This window comes from Erpetoichthys calabaricus, chromosome 14 (assembly GCF_900747795.2).
Source record: "Erpetoichthys calabaricus chromosome 14, fErpCal1.3, whole genome shotgun sequence".
NCBI lineage: Eukaryota > Metazoa > Chordata > Cladistia > Polypteriformes > Polypteridae > Erpetoichthys > Erpetoichthys calabaricus.
The window spans coordinates 10,765,013-10,781,112 of record NC_041407.2 but is presented as its reverse complement, the minus strand read 5'-3'; the positions used below and the strand labels follow the sequence as shown (position 1 = coordinate 10,781,112).

Here is a 16,100-nt window from a genome sequence, read left to right as displayed (position 1 = left end):
TTCCTTATTTACTATTTTAGTAATGACTTTTTTTACTGTCATTCAAACAGCAGCTTGAAGTCTTCTCTTCGCAGTTGACAGTGACGCTTGCTTACTTTGACCACATTTGGCCAGTTCTGTATCTACAGTGGTGTGAAAAACTATTTGCCCCCTTCCTGATTTCTTATTCTTTTGCATGTTTGTCACACAAAATGTTTCTGATCATCAAACACATTTAACCATTAGTCAAATATAACACAAGTAAACACAAAATGCAGTTTGTAAATGGTGTTTTTTATTATTTAGGGAGAAAAAAAAAATCCAAACCTACATGGCCCTGTGTGAAAAAGTAATTGCCCCCTGAACCTAATAACTGGTTGGGCCACCCTTAGCAGCAATAACTGCAATCAAGCGTTTGCGATAACTTGCAATGAGTCTTTTACAGCGCTCTGGAGGAATTTTGGCCCACTCATCTTTGCAAAATTGTTGTAATTCAGCTTTATTTGAGGGTTTTCTAGCATGAACCGCCTTTTTAAGGTCATGCCATAGCATCTCAATTGGATTCAGGTCAGGACTTTGACTAGGCCACTCCAAAGTCTTCATTTTGTTTTTCTTCAGCCATTCAGAGGTGGATTTGCTGGTGTGTTTTGGGTCATTGTCCTGTTGCAGCACCCAAGATCGCTTCAGCTTGAGTTGACGAACAGATGGCCGGACATTCTCCTTCAGGATTTTTTGGTAGACAGTAGAATTCATGGTTCCATCTATCACAGCAAGCCTTCCAGGTCCTGAAGCAGCAAAACAACCCCAGACCATCACACTACCACCACCATATTTTACTGATGGTATGATGTTCTTTTTCTGAAATGCTGTGTTCCTTTTACGCCAGATGTAACGGGACATTTGCCTTCCAAAAAGTTCAACTTTTGTCTCATCAGTCCACAAGGTATTTTCCCAAAAGTCTTGGCAATCATTGAGATGTTTCTTAGCAAAATTGAGACGAGCCCTAATGTTCTTTTTGCTTAACAGTGGTTTGCGTCTTGGAAATCTGCCATGCAGGCCGTTTTTGCCCAGTCTCTTTCTTATGGTGGAGTCGTGAACACTGACCTTAATTGAGGCAAGTGAGGCCTGCAGTTCTTTAGACATTGTCCTGGGGTCTTTTGTGACCTCTCGGATGAGTCGTCTCTGCGCTCTTGGGGTAATTTTGGTCGGCCGGCCACTCCTGGGAAGGTTCACCACTGTTCCATGTTTTTGCCATTTGTGGATAATGGCTCTCACTGTGGTTCGCTGGAGTCCCAAAGCTTTAGAAATGGCTTTATAACCTTTACCAGACTGATAGATCTCAATTACTTCTGTTCTCATTTGTTCCTGAATTTCTTTGGATCTTGGCATGATGTCTAGCTTTTGAGGTGCTTTTGGTCTACTTCTCTGTGTCAGGCAGCTCCTATTTAAGTGATTTCTTGATTGAAACAGGTGTGGCAGTAATCAGGCCTGGGGGTGGCTACGGAAATTGAACTCAGGTGTGATACACCACAGTTAGGTTATTTTTTAACAAGGGGGCAATTACTTTTTCACACAGGGCCATGTAGGTTTGGATTTTGTTTCTCCCTAAATAATAAAAACCATCATTTAAAAACTGCATTTTGTGTTTACTTGTGTTATATTTGACTAATGGTTAAATGTGTTTGATGATCAGAAACATTTTGTGTGACAAACATGCAAAAGAATAAGAAATCAGGAAGGGGGCAAATAGTTTTTCACACCACTGTAAATATAATCAGATAAAAATTGATGCCACTGAGGGTGGAGTTTGTAACAGTTAAACTTTCTGCTTTCAGACTCAGATTGGAATCACAGACACACATACATAAATGAAATCCCACTAGGCCTGACTAAGTAGGATTCTAGTGCTTGTTTTCCAAGAGGGTGGCTCACTCACCTGATCACTTGCAACACACTCTGCTTCTACGTTCTCTAATGGTCTTTGTACCCAATCACCTTCCAAGTCTAGTCTGACTTGTATAGAAATGAGCTGTAAGAGTCAGTGACATTGTGGAATTACATGATGAATTACAATGGTAGATAGTCTTGTAAACTGTTCTGAGATTTTTCAGGTAAGAAAAACAGAAAAGTATCAAGGCAATGCTGTTGCATTCAGTGATGCATTACTAATTGATTAGCACATGCAAGTGAGCACTTTACTGTATTCTGTACAAGTGACAGTAAAGACCGTAAAAGAATGTAAAAGCATATGAAATCTGACAAACGAGGACACCATTCAGTCCATCAAGTTGGTTTGTTTAGCTGAGCTATCTCCATGTCTCGGTGGTTTGTTAGAAGTTCTTTCTGGCTTCAGTTCTAAATGCACTTCAACTTAATTTCCACATAATCATATAATAGGCACATGACTCAGTTCTGGCCATAACCTAAAATATGTAAAGGGTGCCATTTAGTGCTGCTCTGTGGTGTCTTTCAAAATTTTGATTGGGGGGTTTGTGGTCAAATACATTTAAAGCAGCCTAACCCCTGCTGTTCATGCTTGTTTTCTTATTTCTGAGTTACATTCACCCTAATCAGATGTCAATGTTTTATGGTTTTATCTTCAGGTTAACTTTAATGGGCAAATTAAAGCATGCTTTTTTTGCTAAAAGAAGACCATGGAGATCCATCCATCCATTTTCCAACCCGCTGAATCCAAACACAGGGTCACGGGGGTCTGCTGGAGCCAATCCCAGCCAACACAGGAACCAATCCCGGGCAGGGTGCCAACCCACCGCAAGACACACACAAATACACCCACACACCAAGCACACACTAGGGCCAATTTAGAATCACCAATCCACCTAACCAGCATGTCTTTGGACTATGGGAGGAAACCGGAGCGCCCGGAGGAAACCCACACAGACACGGGGAGAACATGCAAACTCCACGCAGGGAGGACCTGGGAAGTGAACCCAGGTCCCCAGGTCTCCCAACTGCGAGGCAGCAGCGCTACCCACTGCGCCACCGTGCCGCCCACCATGGAAATTTCATTGTAAGAATGAATGTGATTTTGCTCCAATTAGACATGTAAATGAGACCAATTTATTTAAAAAAAATCACTTTTCAAGTATATGCATAAGCACATATTTTACCTATGTTCCCAACCTTGTTTAAAAGCCCTAAATGAAAAGAACTCCTTTTAGTTGTCATTGCCTTCATTTCCTTTTGCACCCGTAACTCCAGCCAGAAACCAAGGAAGGCCAAGCACCCACCATACCTACTGTAACCTATTCACCTATTCATGAGAACCTCAATTCAGGGCAGTAAGTGAAGTCATAACATTGTGCTGTCCATTCTTGTCTCAAGCTTAGACCTTCTTGTACTTTTTGCCAATAGAAACCCCTTGTATAGTATAAAAAAGAATCATGTCAACTTCCAGGGCATAATCACTGTCCAGTGAAATATTGATGCTTTGATTTGGCTTGACAGTACCCACACTTGAAGACAGCTAACATTGCTGAAGTTCTGCTTTTCTTTTTGTGGTCACCTTTACTCACACTCGTTTCAATGTAGAATGTTCAAAAAACAGTTCTAAAAATGGAGGTCTTTCATGGTTTCCTGTAAGTATATGTATAGTCCATGAAGCCTAATATCTGGGAGGCAATCAATCCTTCATTGCTCTTTCTTGTTTGCTGCGCATCTCCATTATGATGCCTGTTAGACTCAGTACTCTGCTTTGACAGGACCGTGGATTTACCCCAGAGAGCGAGAACCTCACTCTTTCTTCATCTGGAGCCATTGATCGGTCTTCTTGTACAGGAACCCCTCTCTCTTCCACCATTACTTCGCCTGAAGGTTTGTATTTATGTTTGTTTCCTAGTTCAGTCAGAAATTTGGAATGCATTTATATATTCTTGTGTCACTGAAATGTTTAAAGGAATTCTCCACCCAAAAATGATATTTTATCTGTTGCTTACTCCATGTAGTTTGTAGTGATGGCAGAGAAAAAGCTTTAATTTCATGCTTTCATGGAAAAACGGACATAACATTCCTGATAGTATGTTGACCAAATCTGGATAACAGCAAACAATGCCAAAAACACCCATGAAGAAATGTCCTATTACTCGTGCCACATAATGCAGATGTCAGCCACCCAGTCATATGCTCACAACGTGCAACACGTATGCATTGTTTATTAAAATATTGTTAAACAAATGCTACTGGAAGATCAGAGCAGTGCATGCAGAGGAACCCCTTTCACACAGGGTTGTACTTTTGAATTGAAGACAGGACTCTTGACCAATAAATGAGGGGGGAAGACAGATCTTCAATTCAAAAGCGTTACCCTGTGTGAAAGGGCTTCTTGTTTGTGAACTACGTACTTTACTTTTCCAGAGATATTTAAGACTCACTGGATTTAGGTTTCATAGCTGTTGATTTGTCGGTTTTTCAGTGTACACATTTACAAGAGATAGGTGCAAATTATTTCTAAATTGATAACTGAATAATGACATTCACTCTAATTTTAAATACAAAATTGAACAATCTGTGGTGTTTTATAGTGATAATTTCCTACCTGCCAGGTGCCTTCCCCTAGCAGCTTGTGGATCAGATGCTGCCCTGAAAGATAGGAATTTCAACCAGTGAATAAGGTGTAGAGGCAGGTGTTCAGTTCAAAAGCATGTCCCATTGTGATTGCATTTCTCAATTATGGTGCCATACCGGTTCTGAAGCAAATAATATGTAACTGTGGTCTTACTAAAACCTTCCTGGTGTGCTGTGCACCATTTAACTCTTGAGAGCATGAAGTGTGCAATCATCGAAGCAATAAATTTGGTGTCCCCAGTAAAGTCCTGATTGCTCAAAGTGAAAAGGGGTGTAAGGGAATTGTCCCATGAATTCACAATCGTGTCAAAGCCATAATGAAGGGATGATTCCCTGTGTGGTCGTGAATCGTGTCAAAACAATCAGTTGGGGATTTGTAAAGTCCCAATTGCGTTGATGCCTGTGGTTTCATTTCGTTATGTCTACAAAATTGATGGTTTTCCATGTACACACAACCGAGAACAAGGGAATCTGCGGGGAAATTGAGTGGAAAACAGATGATTGCTTCCAGTACCAAAAATCCTGAAATGCTGTTTTAAAATCTGGGGTTTTTGGTACTTTTCTAGTACCGGTATAATTTGCAACCCTAAAGTGGACCGGCTAAAGTTTGGAGGTTTTGTTAATATGAAGGGGGCCTACAACTCATCTGTGGAGCTGTGCCAGATCTAAGCAGAGAATGTAATGAAAGGAAAAGGAACTAAGACTAGTTAAAAAATATTGCTTCTATGATATGAAAATTAAACATAAAAGAAAAATACTGGATCTGTGTTGGTCAGAATTAACATGGGGCGCTAAGGTGGATTTGTAACGCAAATGCTGGCAGCATTCAGGAATAAGGAAGAGCCAGATTGGACCATATCTAGAATCACTGGCTCGCATGTCTCTTTATGTCTTTCTTTGCTGTTTCCTTCTCCTTCACACCCTCAGATCCAGTGAGCAGCAGCTTGGCTCAGTCTGTGATGTCAATGGCTTCATCGCAAAGCCAGCAGTCCCAACTGAGCACTGACACCCTCTCCTCTATGTCAGGTGGAGCTGAGGGGGAGCAAGTTGAGACCCCCGTGGAGAGTAGAGCACCGTCTCAAGAAGAGCAGGTGAGCATCTTCATCTAGCCTGGCGGCGGCAGAAGAGGACACGGAGGACTTTCTGCATTTTTTTAGAACATCCTTAGGTGTTAAGATATTTTGATGCTAGGATTTAGTGGTTGTTTTTCCCATTTGTATAAAAATATAACTATTTTTTATACTGACTGCTTTACTACACCCACAATGCTTTGTGGCTCTGGTACAAGTGGCATCCACAAGAGGCAACCACAGCCATGCACTTCTGGCAGCTATGAAGAATTGCTGTGATATATTGATAAGGTTCTGGCTGTCAGCCATTTCAGTCCTGCACACTGGGGCAGCCATTTCCCAGTCTGTTCATAAACTTGCTTGGTAAAACACAGTATTTTCCACTTTCACAAAACCATTTGCTGACTTCATTATTTTGCATCTCTGAGAGAATTAGTGTACAGATCATGTAAAATATTGTGTGACCCCAACTTTTCTGGTGTCTTTAGTGACACGCTGATGGTGGCTTGGCTGCCTTTGTTGTACAACTTTCCTTTCAGTCAGGGGTACTCTCTGTATCAAAAATTAGTGCATGTGAACTGGTGACAAGTCCATTTAATGAGTGCTTGACTTTCTCCTTTAAAGAGCATTCATTGTTCACGTTGGCTTGTTGTGTCAGTGACAGCACCTCTCAAGTATTTTATGAGGCTTGTATTTTACCAAGTGTGTGCATTGTGTGTCAGTTATGCTTTCATGAATCATATCTTTCCTGCTCCGGCTCTCATGCCAATATTTTCTTGTGTGTGTGTGTGTGTGTGTTAGCACACCCCAGAGGAGAACCAGGATCTGGAGTTTCTAGAAATTGTCTCCGAGGACCAAGACTCTGAGGTATCCCAAACTTGTGCCTATTAACTGCATTGGGGGGCGGGAAATATTGATCTGCCTTAGCTGTGCTCTAAAGGTGGCTATTCTGGTAATGTGGATTTTGTTAAAGCAAGAGCTGAGTGCTGGAGTATACTACCATATTTCATAATGTGCCCTCTTATTACAGTTACAAGTCAGTAAACGAGACAGAGGATGAAAATTATAAATAATAATATGTGTTTCTTTAGATAGCTATAAAGCTTAGAATCATTAAAAAAGCAGAAAGTAACTGCACAGAGTATCACTAGGAAGTAATAACAAATAAACATTGTAAAACAATAAGCTTTTCTACCAAACATGTAAATAAATGTAGAAATAAAAATGTGAAAGTAAGCACTTTGGCTAAATCAGCTAAAACACATTTCTATGTACTTATTTTCTAAACTTGTCTTTTCCATTAGAGGATATCTGGAAGCCTGGTGTAAGGGGTGTCCCTTTTACTGGGGACCCGCACATTAAGAGACATAGAAAGTGGGAACTGATCCTACGTCTCTGAGATGTGCTGCCCATCACCTTAGACAAGTCTGACTTGTAAAACAGAAATGATACAAGGAATACATTTTAATTTAAAATTACCGTAGTTAAAATTAAGAATATTTCATAATGTTAGGTTTTGTGTTATAGAAATATTGCACCCAAATGATGATGTTCATTTTTACATGTTACTTACTTACTCCATTTAGTTTGTAGTGATGGCTGAGAAAAATTTTCAGTCACATGTTTTTATGCAGAACAGCAATAACAAAGTTTCTGATAGGATGGGCATCTTGTTAAATAAACCAATTCTGGAAAACAAAAACAGAACACACTGAGCATCCAAGGTGGAACTAGCTGAATGAAAACTGGCTGATGTCTGGATTCAGACACTATGTTCTTTATAGATTTTTTTGTAGATATTTTAAAGTTAAAAAAAACAGAGAGATTGTAAAGTTTTGGGGACTAACTGGGCACCCCATCTAATGCAAAAGAAAAAGTCCAAACCATATCACAGCTGCCTGGCATCCTTTGGAGCCCCTCCGTTAGGGCTACTAAGTATTCGTTTCTCCTGAGAGAGTTGCCTGGCCATCCTCCTTGGATGTGGGTTCCCTAATGAACCTCGAGGTCTGGTGCTGCAGTTCCTTAAATAGCCCCTGGGGCAGAAAAGGAAGTGATGTCACAACTCATCTTGGGGCTCGTCCCCTGGTCTGTGGGTGAGAGAGAAGAAGGCGTAGCAACTGCATTCCCTCAGGCACTTGTGTTTGCAGGCTTACCTTATCAAAGCTATGTAGATGCTCCCTGTGCGCACATGTGCAACGATGGGTATAACCAATTTGATATGTATAAATACTCAGATACAGTATGTTACTACTATAGAAAAAAGATTTCCTTCAGCCCCACCTAAAAGATGCCATAATTTGAATTATGTGATAAGTTTTTAACTTTCCTAGTAATTTTCCATTCTATAGGATAATTTACTGCTTACTATCTGTCTTTCTTACCTATTGTCTAAGCTTAGGGATTTATTTCTTGGTCTAGACAATGTGGCTCAATTGGAATGGAGAGTTCCCTTGCCACTCTTCAGCAGATCTATCAAATTACAATAGATATGTTTACACCAAACCTTTTGCCAAGTGACTATGAACCATTTACCTAAAAGAAATCCATGACAACTCAAAGTTTCTACTTTTGCATACTACCAAATGTGGAACTGCAAAGTCAGAATTAAGTGAGAACTTCCTTTACAGAGTCTTGCAGGCCCTATGGCCTCCAGAACAAGATGGGTCACATCAGTAAAGGAGGACTGCTGTCTGAAATGTGACAAATGTCCTTCACTGCTCATTTGATGGTTCTTTGCTTCTCTTTTGATCCCCAAAATATCGGCACCCGATGGCAAGGAGTCATGTTTATTGAGTTTCCTGTTTTACTTGTCTTAAAGTGTGGGCATAAAGCAATGAGATGTCTTCCTTCCTTTTTTATAATGCAATGGGTGGACTAGCATCCCAGCCAGGATGGACACTTTTCCTTTACCGGTGTTGGGAGGCCAGTATAATGTATTATCGGGAAGGGAGCTGTGACTTTTTCAGTACTGACCAGGACGCCAGAATAATGGATGGACGACAGGATTGTAGAGGCATCCTGACCAGAATAGTTAGTGATCCCTTTCCTGGTTGGGAGGCCAGAGGAAATGAGGGACAGTGGGAGGCTGTCAGGTTGTTTCCCCCATATATGGGGTGACAATATTTTTTATGGGGGCCTTCATTATGGACACTCACAAGGCAGCATTGGGGGTTATGGTTTCATAGGGCTGGCCTGTTAAGTTCCCTAGAGGTTGCCAGGGAGAGCTGTCGGGCAGAGAATGTTCAGATTCTGGAATCAGTCTGCCTGACCTGGAAGTTCTTCCCAGAGACCGTGGTTTTAGCACCAGAAGTACTCCCAGGTTGGGTTTAAAAGTGAGTCCTCCACTTTGTCCTGGGAGGTGGAGTTGGGAGAGGAGCAGGACAACACTTGTCTAGGAGGAGTGGAGGAGAGAGAAAATGAATGACTGTTAAAGAAGTGTGTGACTCACAAGAAAGAACCTCTACAGAGGTATTTTTGTTAAATAAAACAAGTTAATTTAAACCTGGGACTGTCTCTGTATAGTTGTGTGTGGGGTTGGGGGCTCAGTGATGCCCCCTACAGGTCACATCATGTTTGCTTCTCCATGTGAGCACTGTTAACTGTGTTTTTTTTAAGTGTTGCATAATGGTCAGATATGCAAGTAAGAATTTCACTGTACTCTACACGTGTAACTATATTCTTGGCAGATTTGCCAGGGAGAATTTGATATGAATTATGGATGTATGAAAGACTGCTAGATTTGCTCAAACACTCATGCCTGACATTTGCATTAACACAGTGTTTTGTTCTGCTTGCAGGGAAACGACATCCCTGAAGTGGAGCATGCATGTCCTGCAGAGGATGAGGGTAACTATGCCGATTACCATTAGTGAATACTCGCTACTCCAGGTCTCCAATTCATAACATGTTGTGCGCTTTTACTGTTTCATGATGGTGGCGAGAACTGGCACACAACACTATGAGCCTTCAGATTTGTTTGCTGCCCCTCGTTTTGGCACAGAGGAGCACTAAAGCCCTCATATGCCTTACGTTGGCCTCTTTTCTCATTTGTGTCAGCAGTGAAATCAGACTTCTGTTATGGAAATGACAGGAGAAGAGCATCAGACCAGACCAGTATACATGATAGTCAAGTGAGTGCTGTGTTTAAGGAAGAAACCATCTAGTGACATGAGCATACAGTGAACCCTTTCCAATGATCTCGTGTTTCTGTATAAATATGACCTGAAATGTCATCAGATTTTTACACAAGTCCTTTAACTAAGTAAAGAGAACCCAGTTAAACAAATGACACCAAAACATTTGACTTACTGATTTATCTATTGAGGCAGATTATCCAATGTTACATATTTGTGTGTGAATCTTTGCTTTTAGTAATTGGTGTGCCCTCCTTGTACAGCAATATCTTCAACTAAATGTTTCTGGTAGCTGCTGATCAGTCCTGCACTTTGGCTTGGAGGAATTTTAGGCCATTCCTCCTTACAGAATGGCTTCAACACATGTGATGTTAGTGGGCATCCATGCATAAACTGCTTTCACAACATTTCTGTAGGGTTAGGTCAGGGCTTTGGCCATTCCAAAACATGACATTTTATCTGCTTTAACCATTCTTTGGTACAATGACTTTTGTATTTAGGGTCACTCTCATGCTGCATTAAACTTTTTTCTTTGAGCTTCAGTTCACAGATAGTTTCATCGATGATGGGAAACTGTCCTGGTCCAGAGGCAGCAAAGCAGGCACAAACCATGATACGGGCACCACCATGGCTCACAGATGGGATACAGATCTTATGCTGGAATGAAGTGTTTGCTTTTTGCCAAACATAACACTTCTCATTCAAGCCAAAAATGTTTCTTATTGGATTCATCCGTCCACATAATATTCTTCCAGTGGCCTTCTGGCTTATCCACTTGGTCTTTATCAAACTTTAGAAGGGTAGAAATGTTCTTGGAGAGTTAAGACTTTTTCCTTCCAACTCTGCCATGTAGACCATTGTTCTTCAGTGTCCTTCTGGTGGTGAAGTCATGAAAAGTGACATTAGCCAAGGCAGGAGAAGCTCTTTTGACCAAGGGTACTCAGTTATGGTCCTGGAGGTCCACAGTGGCTGCAGGTTTTTGTTCCAACCACTTTCATAATTAGAAGCCAGGTCTAGCAGATAATGAAAGTTACTAATTAATTAAGTGGCTGCCTAGTGATTTCATTCTTCCATGACAAAATTTGTAGATTTTGTTTTTTTTTTTTGAGAACTCTTATTTATTTCAAAACATTTCTATTTGCATTATTTTGTATACTTCAAGATGCATGTACACAGGTTTAAATGGAATCATGTTGGCCAAAGAGCTGGTGGTTCCTTTGTCATTTGCATCTCATTAGGAACTGATGGCTCATTTAGAAAATGGCAACAGTTAAAACAGTCGTTTAAACCTAAAATAGACAATTAAGGGTACTAAGTTGTAACAAGCAAGTTAACTAAAACTAAACCCAAAAAATAGTGTTAAATAGTAAATAAATGGGCTCTAATTAAGAAACTGGTTAGAGTGAAAACCTGCAGGCACTGCTGACCACCAGGAGCGGAGCAGAGTACCCCTGCTTTAGAGCACTAAGGGTGATTTATACTTCTTTATGGAGCCTACGCCACACCCTGAGGAGCACCTCCTCAAAAATGTAGTTGCGCATTGCATCAATGCAGACCATACACAGACCCCAACGACTCTGATTGGCCAGTTTCGTAACTACATACAGCATTTCCTGAGCATTTTAATTTGTCTTCCTCTGTTCTGAAGTAAACATGTAGTAGATTGAGGAAAGACTTGTCAAAGACATTACACACAAACTCATTACAACACTACAAAGAAAATTGAGTGGCGGCCAGTTTGTGCTGCAAAATGTTGGTTAACATTGGTTTGGAAGTCCCGGAATGTGTTAAAAAGTGGAAAAATATGTGGGACAAATACATTCATCTATGGAAGAAAATGTGTAGCAACAGGAGCTGTGATTCTGGAGGTCAAAAACTGCCTGCATTTTAATAAATCATTTGCATTTCTTGTGTGCTACAAACACCACCAACTAGTGATCAGGCATGTGCCTGTAAAATGCCATGGTGCAGAAGTATAAATTGGCCTTTAGATGCCATTCTGGGGTTCTTTGTGACCTCCTGGAATATTCTTTACCTTGCTCTTGGAGTGATCTTTGTCGATCTACTACTTCTGAAGAGGGTCACAATGGTGTTACATGAGCTGCCTGACATTGGACTGGTGGAGTCCATACTCTTTACAAATGATTTTGTAACCTTTCCCAGCCTATTTTCCCTAAGGTGATCAGAAATCTTATTTGATTGAGACATGGCACACTTCCATAAACCTGTGTGGTGAACATCAGACTTTGATAGTGAAGACCCCAATTGATGTTCTTTAAATAGGGCAGGACCACACACACTCGCCCCAGCATCCCATTGATTGGAATTCCTGACTCTCCTCCTATTGAACTGATAACCCTAGAGGTTCACACACAAGTTTGTCACATTGGATCCTTTTCCTCCATAAGTAAATGTTTTTGTGTCATTTGTTGAATTGGATTCTTGTAAACATCTGAGCATGTCTTGCGTCACATTTGTGTGGAAATGGAGAAAAGTCTAAGGGGTTACCAAACTATGTAGCCTCACTGTGGCTGTCTCACCCATGCTTTACATTTGAGTGGCATACTGCAGTTCAGAGACCTGATGGCAGTAGATGTCAGCTTCTCAGATATTCCACGCAGATAAGTCTTTTGTCACCAAGTAAATGCTTGTATTTTCTGCACCGCCCCCCTGTTTTCATTTTTATTTGCACAACACCCACAAAAATCTGATGACTCGTGCCTGGGACCTCAAGTGAGCCACACATGTGCTGTTAGATCCCAGCCCCACCGTCAGGTGTTTCAGCCTGGGCTGCTGCTTGTGTGCTTGTGCGGGTTCAGTAGGGTCATCTGGAGAGCGGCTGGCTGTGCTGTCCCCCTGACTCATTGTCCACTCCTTAATTGCTACTCTTACTTGACTTTTGGCTCGCTTGCAGGTGGGAGGAGGAGGAGGAGGAGGAGAAGGAGCACGAGTGAGGCCCCTTGCCTCGAGTATGACAATAACAATCAGGGCCTGGCGCACAGCTTGACAGGGTTGGACAATGAGCCCTGCATCCCCGGTGAGTGGCAATCTGTTGAACATGGACTTTCTGATGACCGCTGTTTGGATGGAAGCTGATTAGAGTGTAGGGACGAGGTCAGCCTCATTTAATGCATTGGGGCTGAAGGAAACCATGATGAGTGTCCTGAATGGATCCATCCTGTCATCACCACTGCCAGAAAGTCAAAATGAGAGTGGGTTCTGCTGAAAAATCAGTCCTTTTGCAGATTTCCGATTGAAGAATTAGCTACAAGAGTGCTTTAGTTGCCTCCTCTGATTAGCTGCAGCTGTTGCCCCCATGCCCGCATTGAACAGAGGATGGGCACTGTCCAGTTTTTTACATTTCATCACTGTAATGCCAGGCAGATAATGTGCAGCTGAAAACAAACTGTTTATTTAAAGATGGAGAACAATTCAGAAGACAAAAACTAAACTTGTATATTGCTGTGATGAGCTTTTTGGCAGTCACAACTGATAAAAATTAAAACTTAAAATGTGCCAGAAAGTACCAGAAAAACAAAACCCGAAAAAAATACCTTTGGAATAACAATGTGGTAACCTCATTGGCCAGAGAAGATAAAATCAGGCCAAATTTGGATCAGAGTTGCACAATGTCTTCCTGGCATGAGTCATGTCTTATTTTACTGGTCTTCTTTTCCCCTCAGTAGTAAAATTTAAAAGGAGAGGATTTAACCGAGGACTCGACATCATTTGAACTGAGTGCCTCCATCCAAGTGTGAAGTTCATGTTCAGTGTCTGCCAGCTCAATGCTACTTTGCTAAGCCTTCCTTCTCTGTGGCCCAGGATCCTCCTGTTTGATCTGTGCCACTGCACGGAGGTCACTGTGCCTGTGGCCAAGAGTAGATGAAACCAGCTTTACTGTGGTCTCCTCTGAGAGCACCATGTTGGACTTCTGGAGAACATCAGTTATGAGCAACGCTAAATGAAAATTAACAGGACGTGACAAATGATGACAGTCTCTTATAGATAGATAGATACTTTATTAATCCCAACCAGTTAGCACAAGAATGCACACTCAATGCCCATTGTTATGAAATGGTGCCCACTAGATGACTCATACCCTTTCTTCTCCATGTGCCTTTGGCAGGGCTTCAGTGTAAGGTGCATTACACAATGATGAGTGACCTGTACCTCTTCACTTCTGGGCCAGACTTTGTCATTTGACAATGATCTGCTTCTCAGGAGCTTGGAAGATTTGAAACACAACTTGTAAAAACTGGCGACCAAATCAAGGGGAATCCATCCACTGTCTCTTTTGATGGAGTCACACAGTGCACTCACATCTCTGACAGGGCCTGATGTGTTGGCATAGCAGCACATTCTGTAATCCTCATCACTTTGAAGGTAATTTATGTAAACAAGACGTTCCAGGGAGGGATTAGCAGTCTTCACATGGAGTGTCTACTGGAATAGGGCAGCAGTAACATGGTGCAAAAAAAACAGGCAGGCTTCAGTGCTGGGAATTCTGTATTCCATCCCAAAATGACATTTTAGAATGTTTAAGGGGCAATTGTAATCAGTGAGCATGTTAAAATAACACCAAAACAACTGAAACAAACCTACTGAATCCCACAATACAATTTATTTTTGTATAGCCCAAAATCACACAAGAAGTGCTGCAGTGGGCTTTAACAGGCCCAGCCTTGACTCTCTAAGATCACAAAGAAAAACTCCCAAAAAACCCTTGTAGGGAAAAAATGGAAGAAACATTGGGAAAGGCAGTTCAAAGAGAGACCCCTTTCCAGGTAGGTTGGGCGTGCAGTGTGTGTCAAAAAGAAGGGGGTGAATACAACACAATACACAGAACAGAACACAAGTAAATCCTCAATACAGTATAAAAATATTACAAGTACGGAATTTAACAGTAGATGATATCACACAATATGATTTGGATTTGTTCAGAGTCCTGGAGACCACGGCCATCAAGCTGCCTCCCCCTATTGGCCATTCCACAGCTGAGACAACACTGGGCCAGCCAATCCGATGAAAGGAACCCTCTACCTGACGATTCCTGCAATACAGTACTCCATAATATAAATGTTGGTGGGGTTAATATAGTGTATATAAAAAAATGTTCTCGGGCAGGTGCAAAAATTCCTGGAATCAGTCAAAAACACAAGAGTAGAGAGAGTGTAGGTATCATATGCCTACAGTTTGGTTAACCAGTCTGCCCAGTGGCATTGTGCTGAGTCGATCGAGTGCGTATTTCTGCCATTTATTCTACAATCTGACTTAGACTTTTTATTTTTCTTCAAGCCAATAAGGCAGATTTTCAAGAGAGGTTGATGATTGCATTTTTTGATGTTGACAGACTTGTTAATCAGTTACATTATAGTGAACTGTATACTGAACTGTTCAGGTGTCTGCAGGAAAGCATGTGGAAAAAATGTCTGGAGAAGTGGCACATCCAAGACTGCATTTCACCATCAGAACATACCACGCTATTCGAATATAGTTTTAATCTATATGAAAAATATTTTGGCATGAAGTTACCCCAGACATGTTATGCTGCAATACTTCTGTATTTGGCACGTGTTTCACACATCACTTCCTTGGATCAGCGTTTTCATAATTTTTAATGGTTAGTTTGTATTGTCATTTATAAAGCAGTTTTATTTACTGCACTGCTCTACTTTTGATTAAGACCTTTAGAGTCCCTAAGCTCTTAAAAGATTTTGGTACCCCAATGTATACAAGCTGCACTCATTCTCCGTGGACGACTGAACAGGACAGCCGGCATGACCAAGACATGAACGATCACGTGACCCTCAGTGGACCGTGTGCCAGTTACCAGATTCAAATTTTGTTGTATTCCCGATTAATATATATATCATTAACTTCTATTATTACTTATGGAAAAAGATGTATCGCTGTGGCAACCCTTAACAGGAGCAGCCGGAAGAAGATTAACTTCTATTATTACTATTTTAATATATAATAATATATAATTTTTTCTTTTAATGTGGGAGCTCCTTTTTGTGGAGCCTGGTTCAGCTGTACTGTTTATGGTTTTGCACCACATTGTCCATGGTAAATCTGGCAATGGAAAATTCCTCTGGTGCCCAAACTTCCCTTGATGCCCTAAACATGCACTTAATTTTGCTTAATAGTTAATCCAGTCCTCTGAATAAAATTTATAGTTTTGTCCTGGCAGGTTCCAGTTGTTGCGTGAAGATTTGGCATGATTGTGAGTGCCCCCACCCCCCCCAGGACAAAGTTGTATCCAAACAAGATGAAATTCACAAACAAGTAAGCACAGGACAAGTCCATAAATCCAGAAAGAACTGTAATCCAC

General features: G+C 41.2%; 2 protein-coding genes across 8 annotated transcripts in view; both read left to right on the top strand.

Annotated features, from left to right (window-relative positions):
- mfsd11 (major facilitator superfamily domain containing 11) overlaps positions 1 to 16,100 on the top strand; it is a 200,509-nt gene that overhangs the window by 173,752 nt on the left and 10,657 nt on the right. The gene's annotated exons all lie outside the window — the stretch shown is intronic.
- rnf157 (ring finger protein 157) overlaps positions 1 to 16,100 on the top strand; it is a 72,682-nt gene that overhangs the window by 52,447 nt on the left and 4,135 nt on the right. Inside the window, exons 14-18 of one of the 7 annotated variants that reach the window (XM_028818828.2) lie at positions 3,702 to 3,813; positions 5,590 to 5,654; positions 6,435 to 6,500; positions 9,431 to 9,479; positions 12,681 to 12,803. In XM_028818828.2, the coding sequence (XP_028674661.1) occupies positions 3,702 to 3,813; positions 5,590 to 5,654; positions 6,435 to 6,500; positions 9,431 to 9,479; positions 12,681 to 12,803 (415 nt within the window). Of the gene's footprint in view, positions 1 to 3,701; positions 3,814 to 5,490; positions 5,655 to 6,434; positions 6,501 to 9,430; positions 9,480 to 9,689; positions 9,911 to 12,680; positions 12,804 to 16,100 lie in introns of those variants that run through there. The other 6 variants (XM_028818826.2, XM_051936501.1, XM_051936500.1 and 3 more) reach the window with 6 other exon arrangements.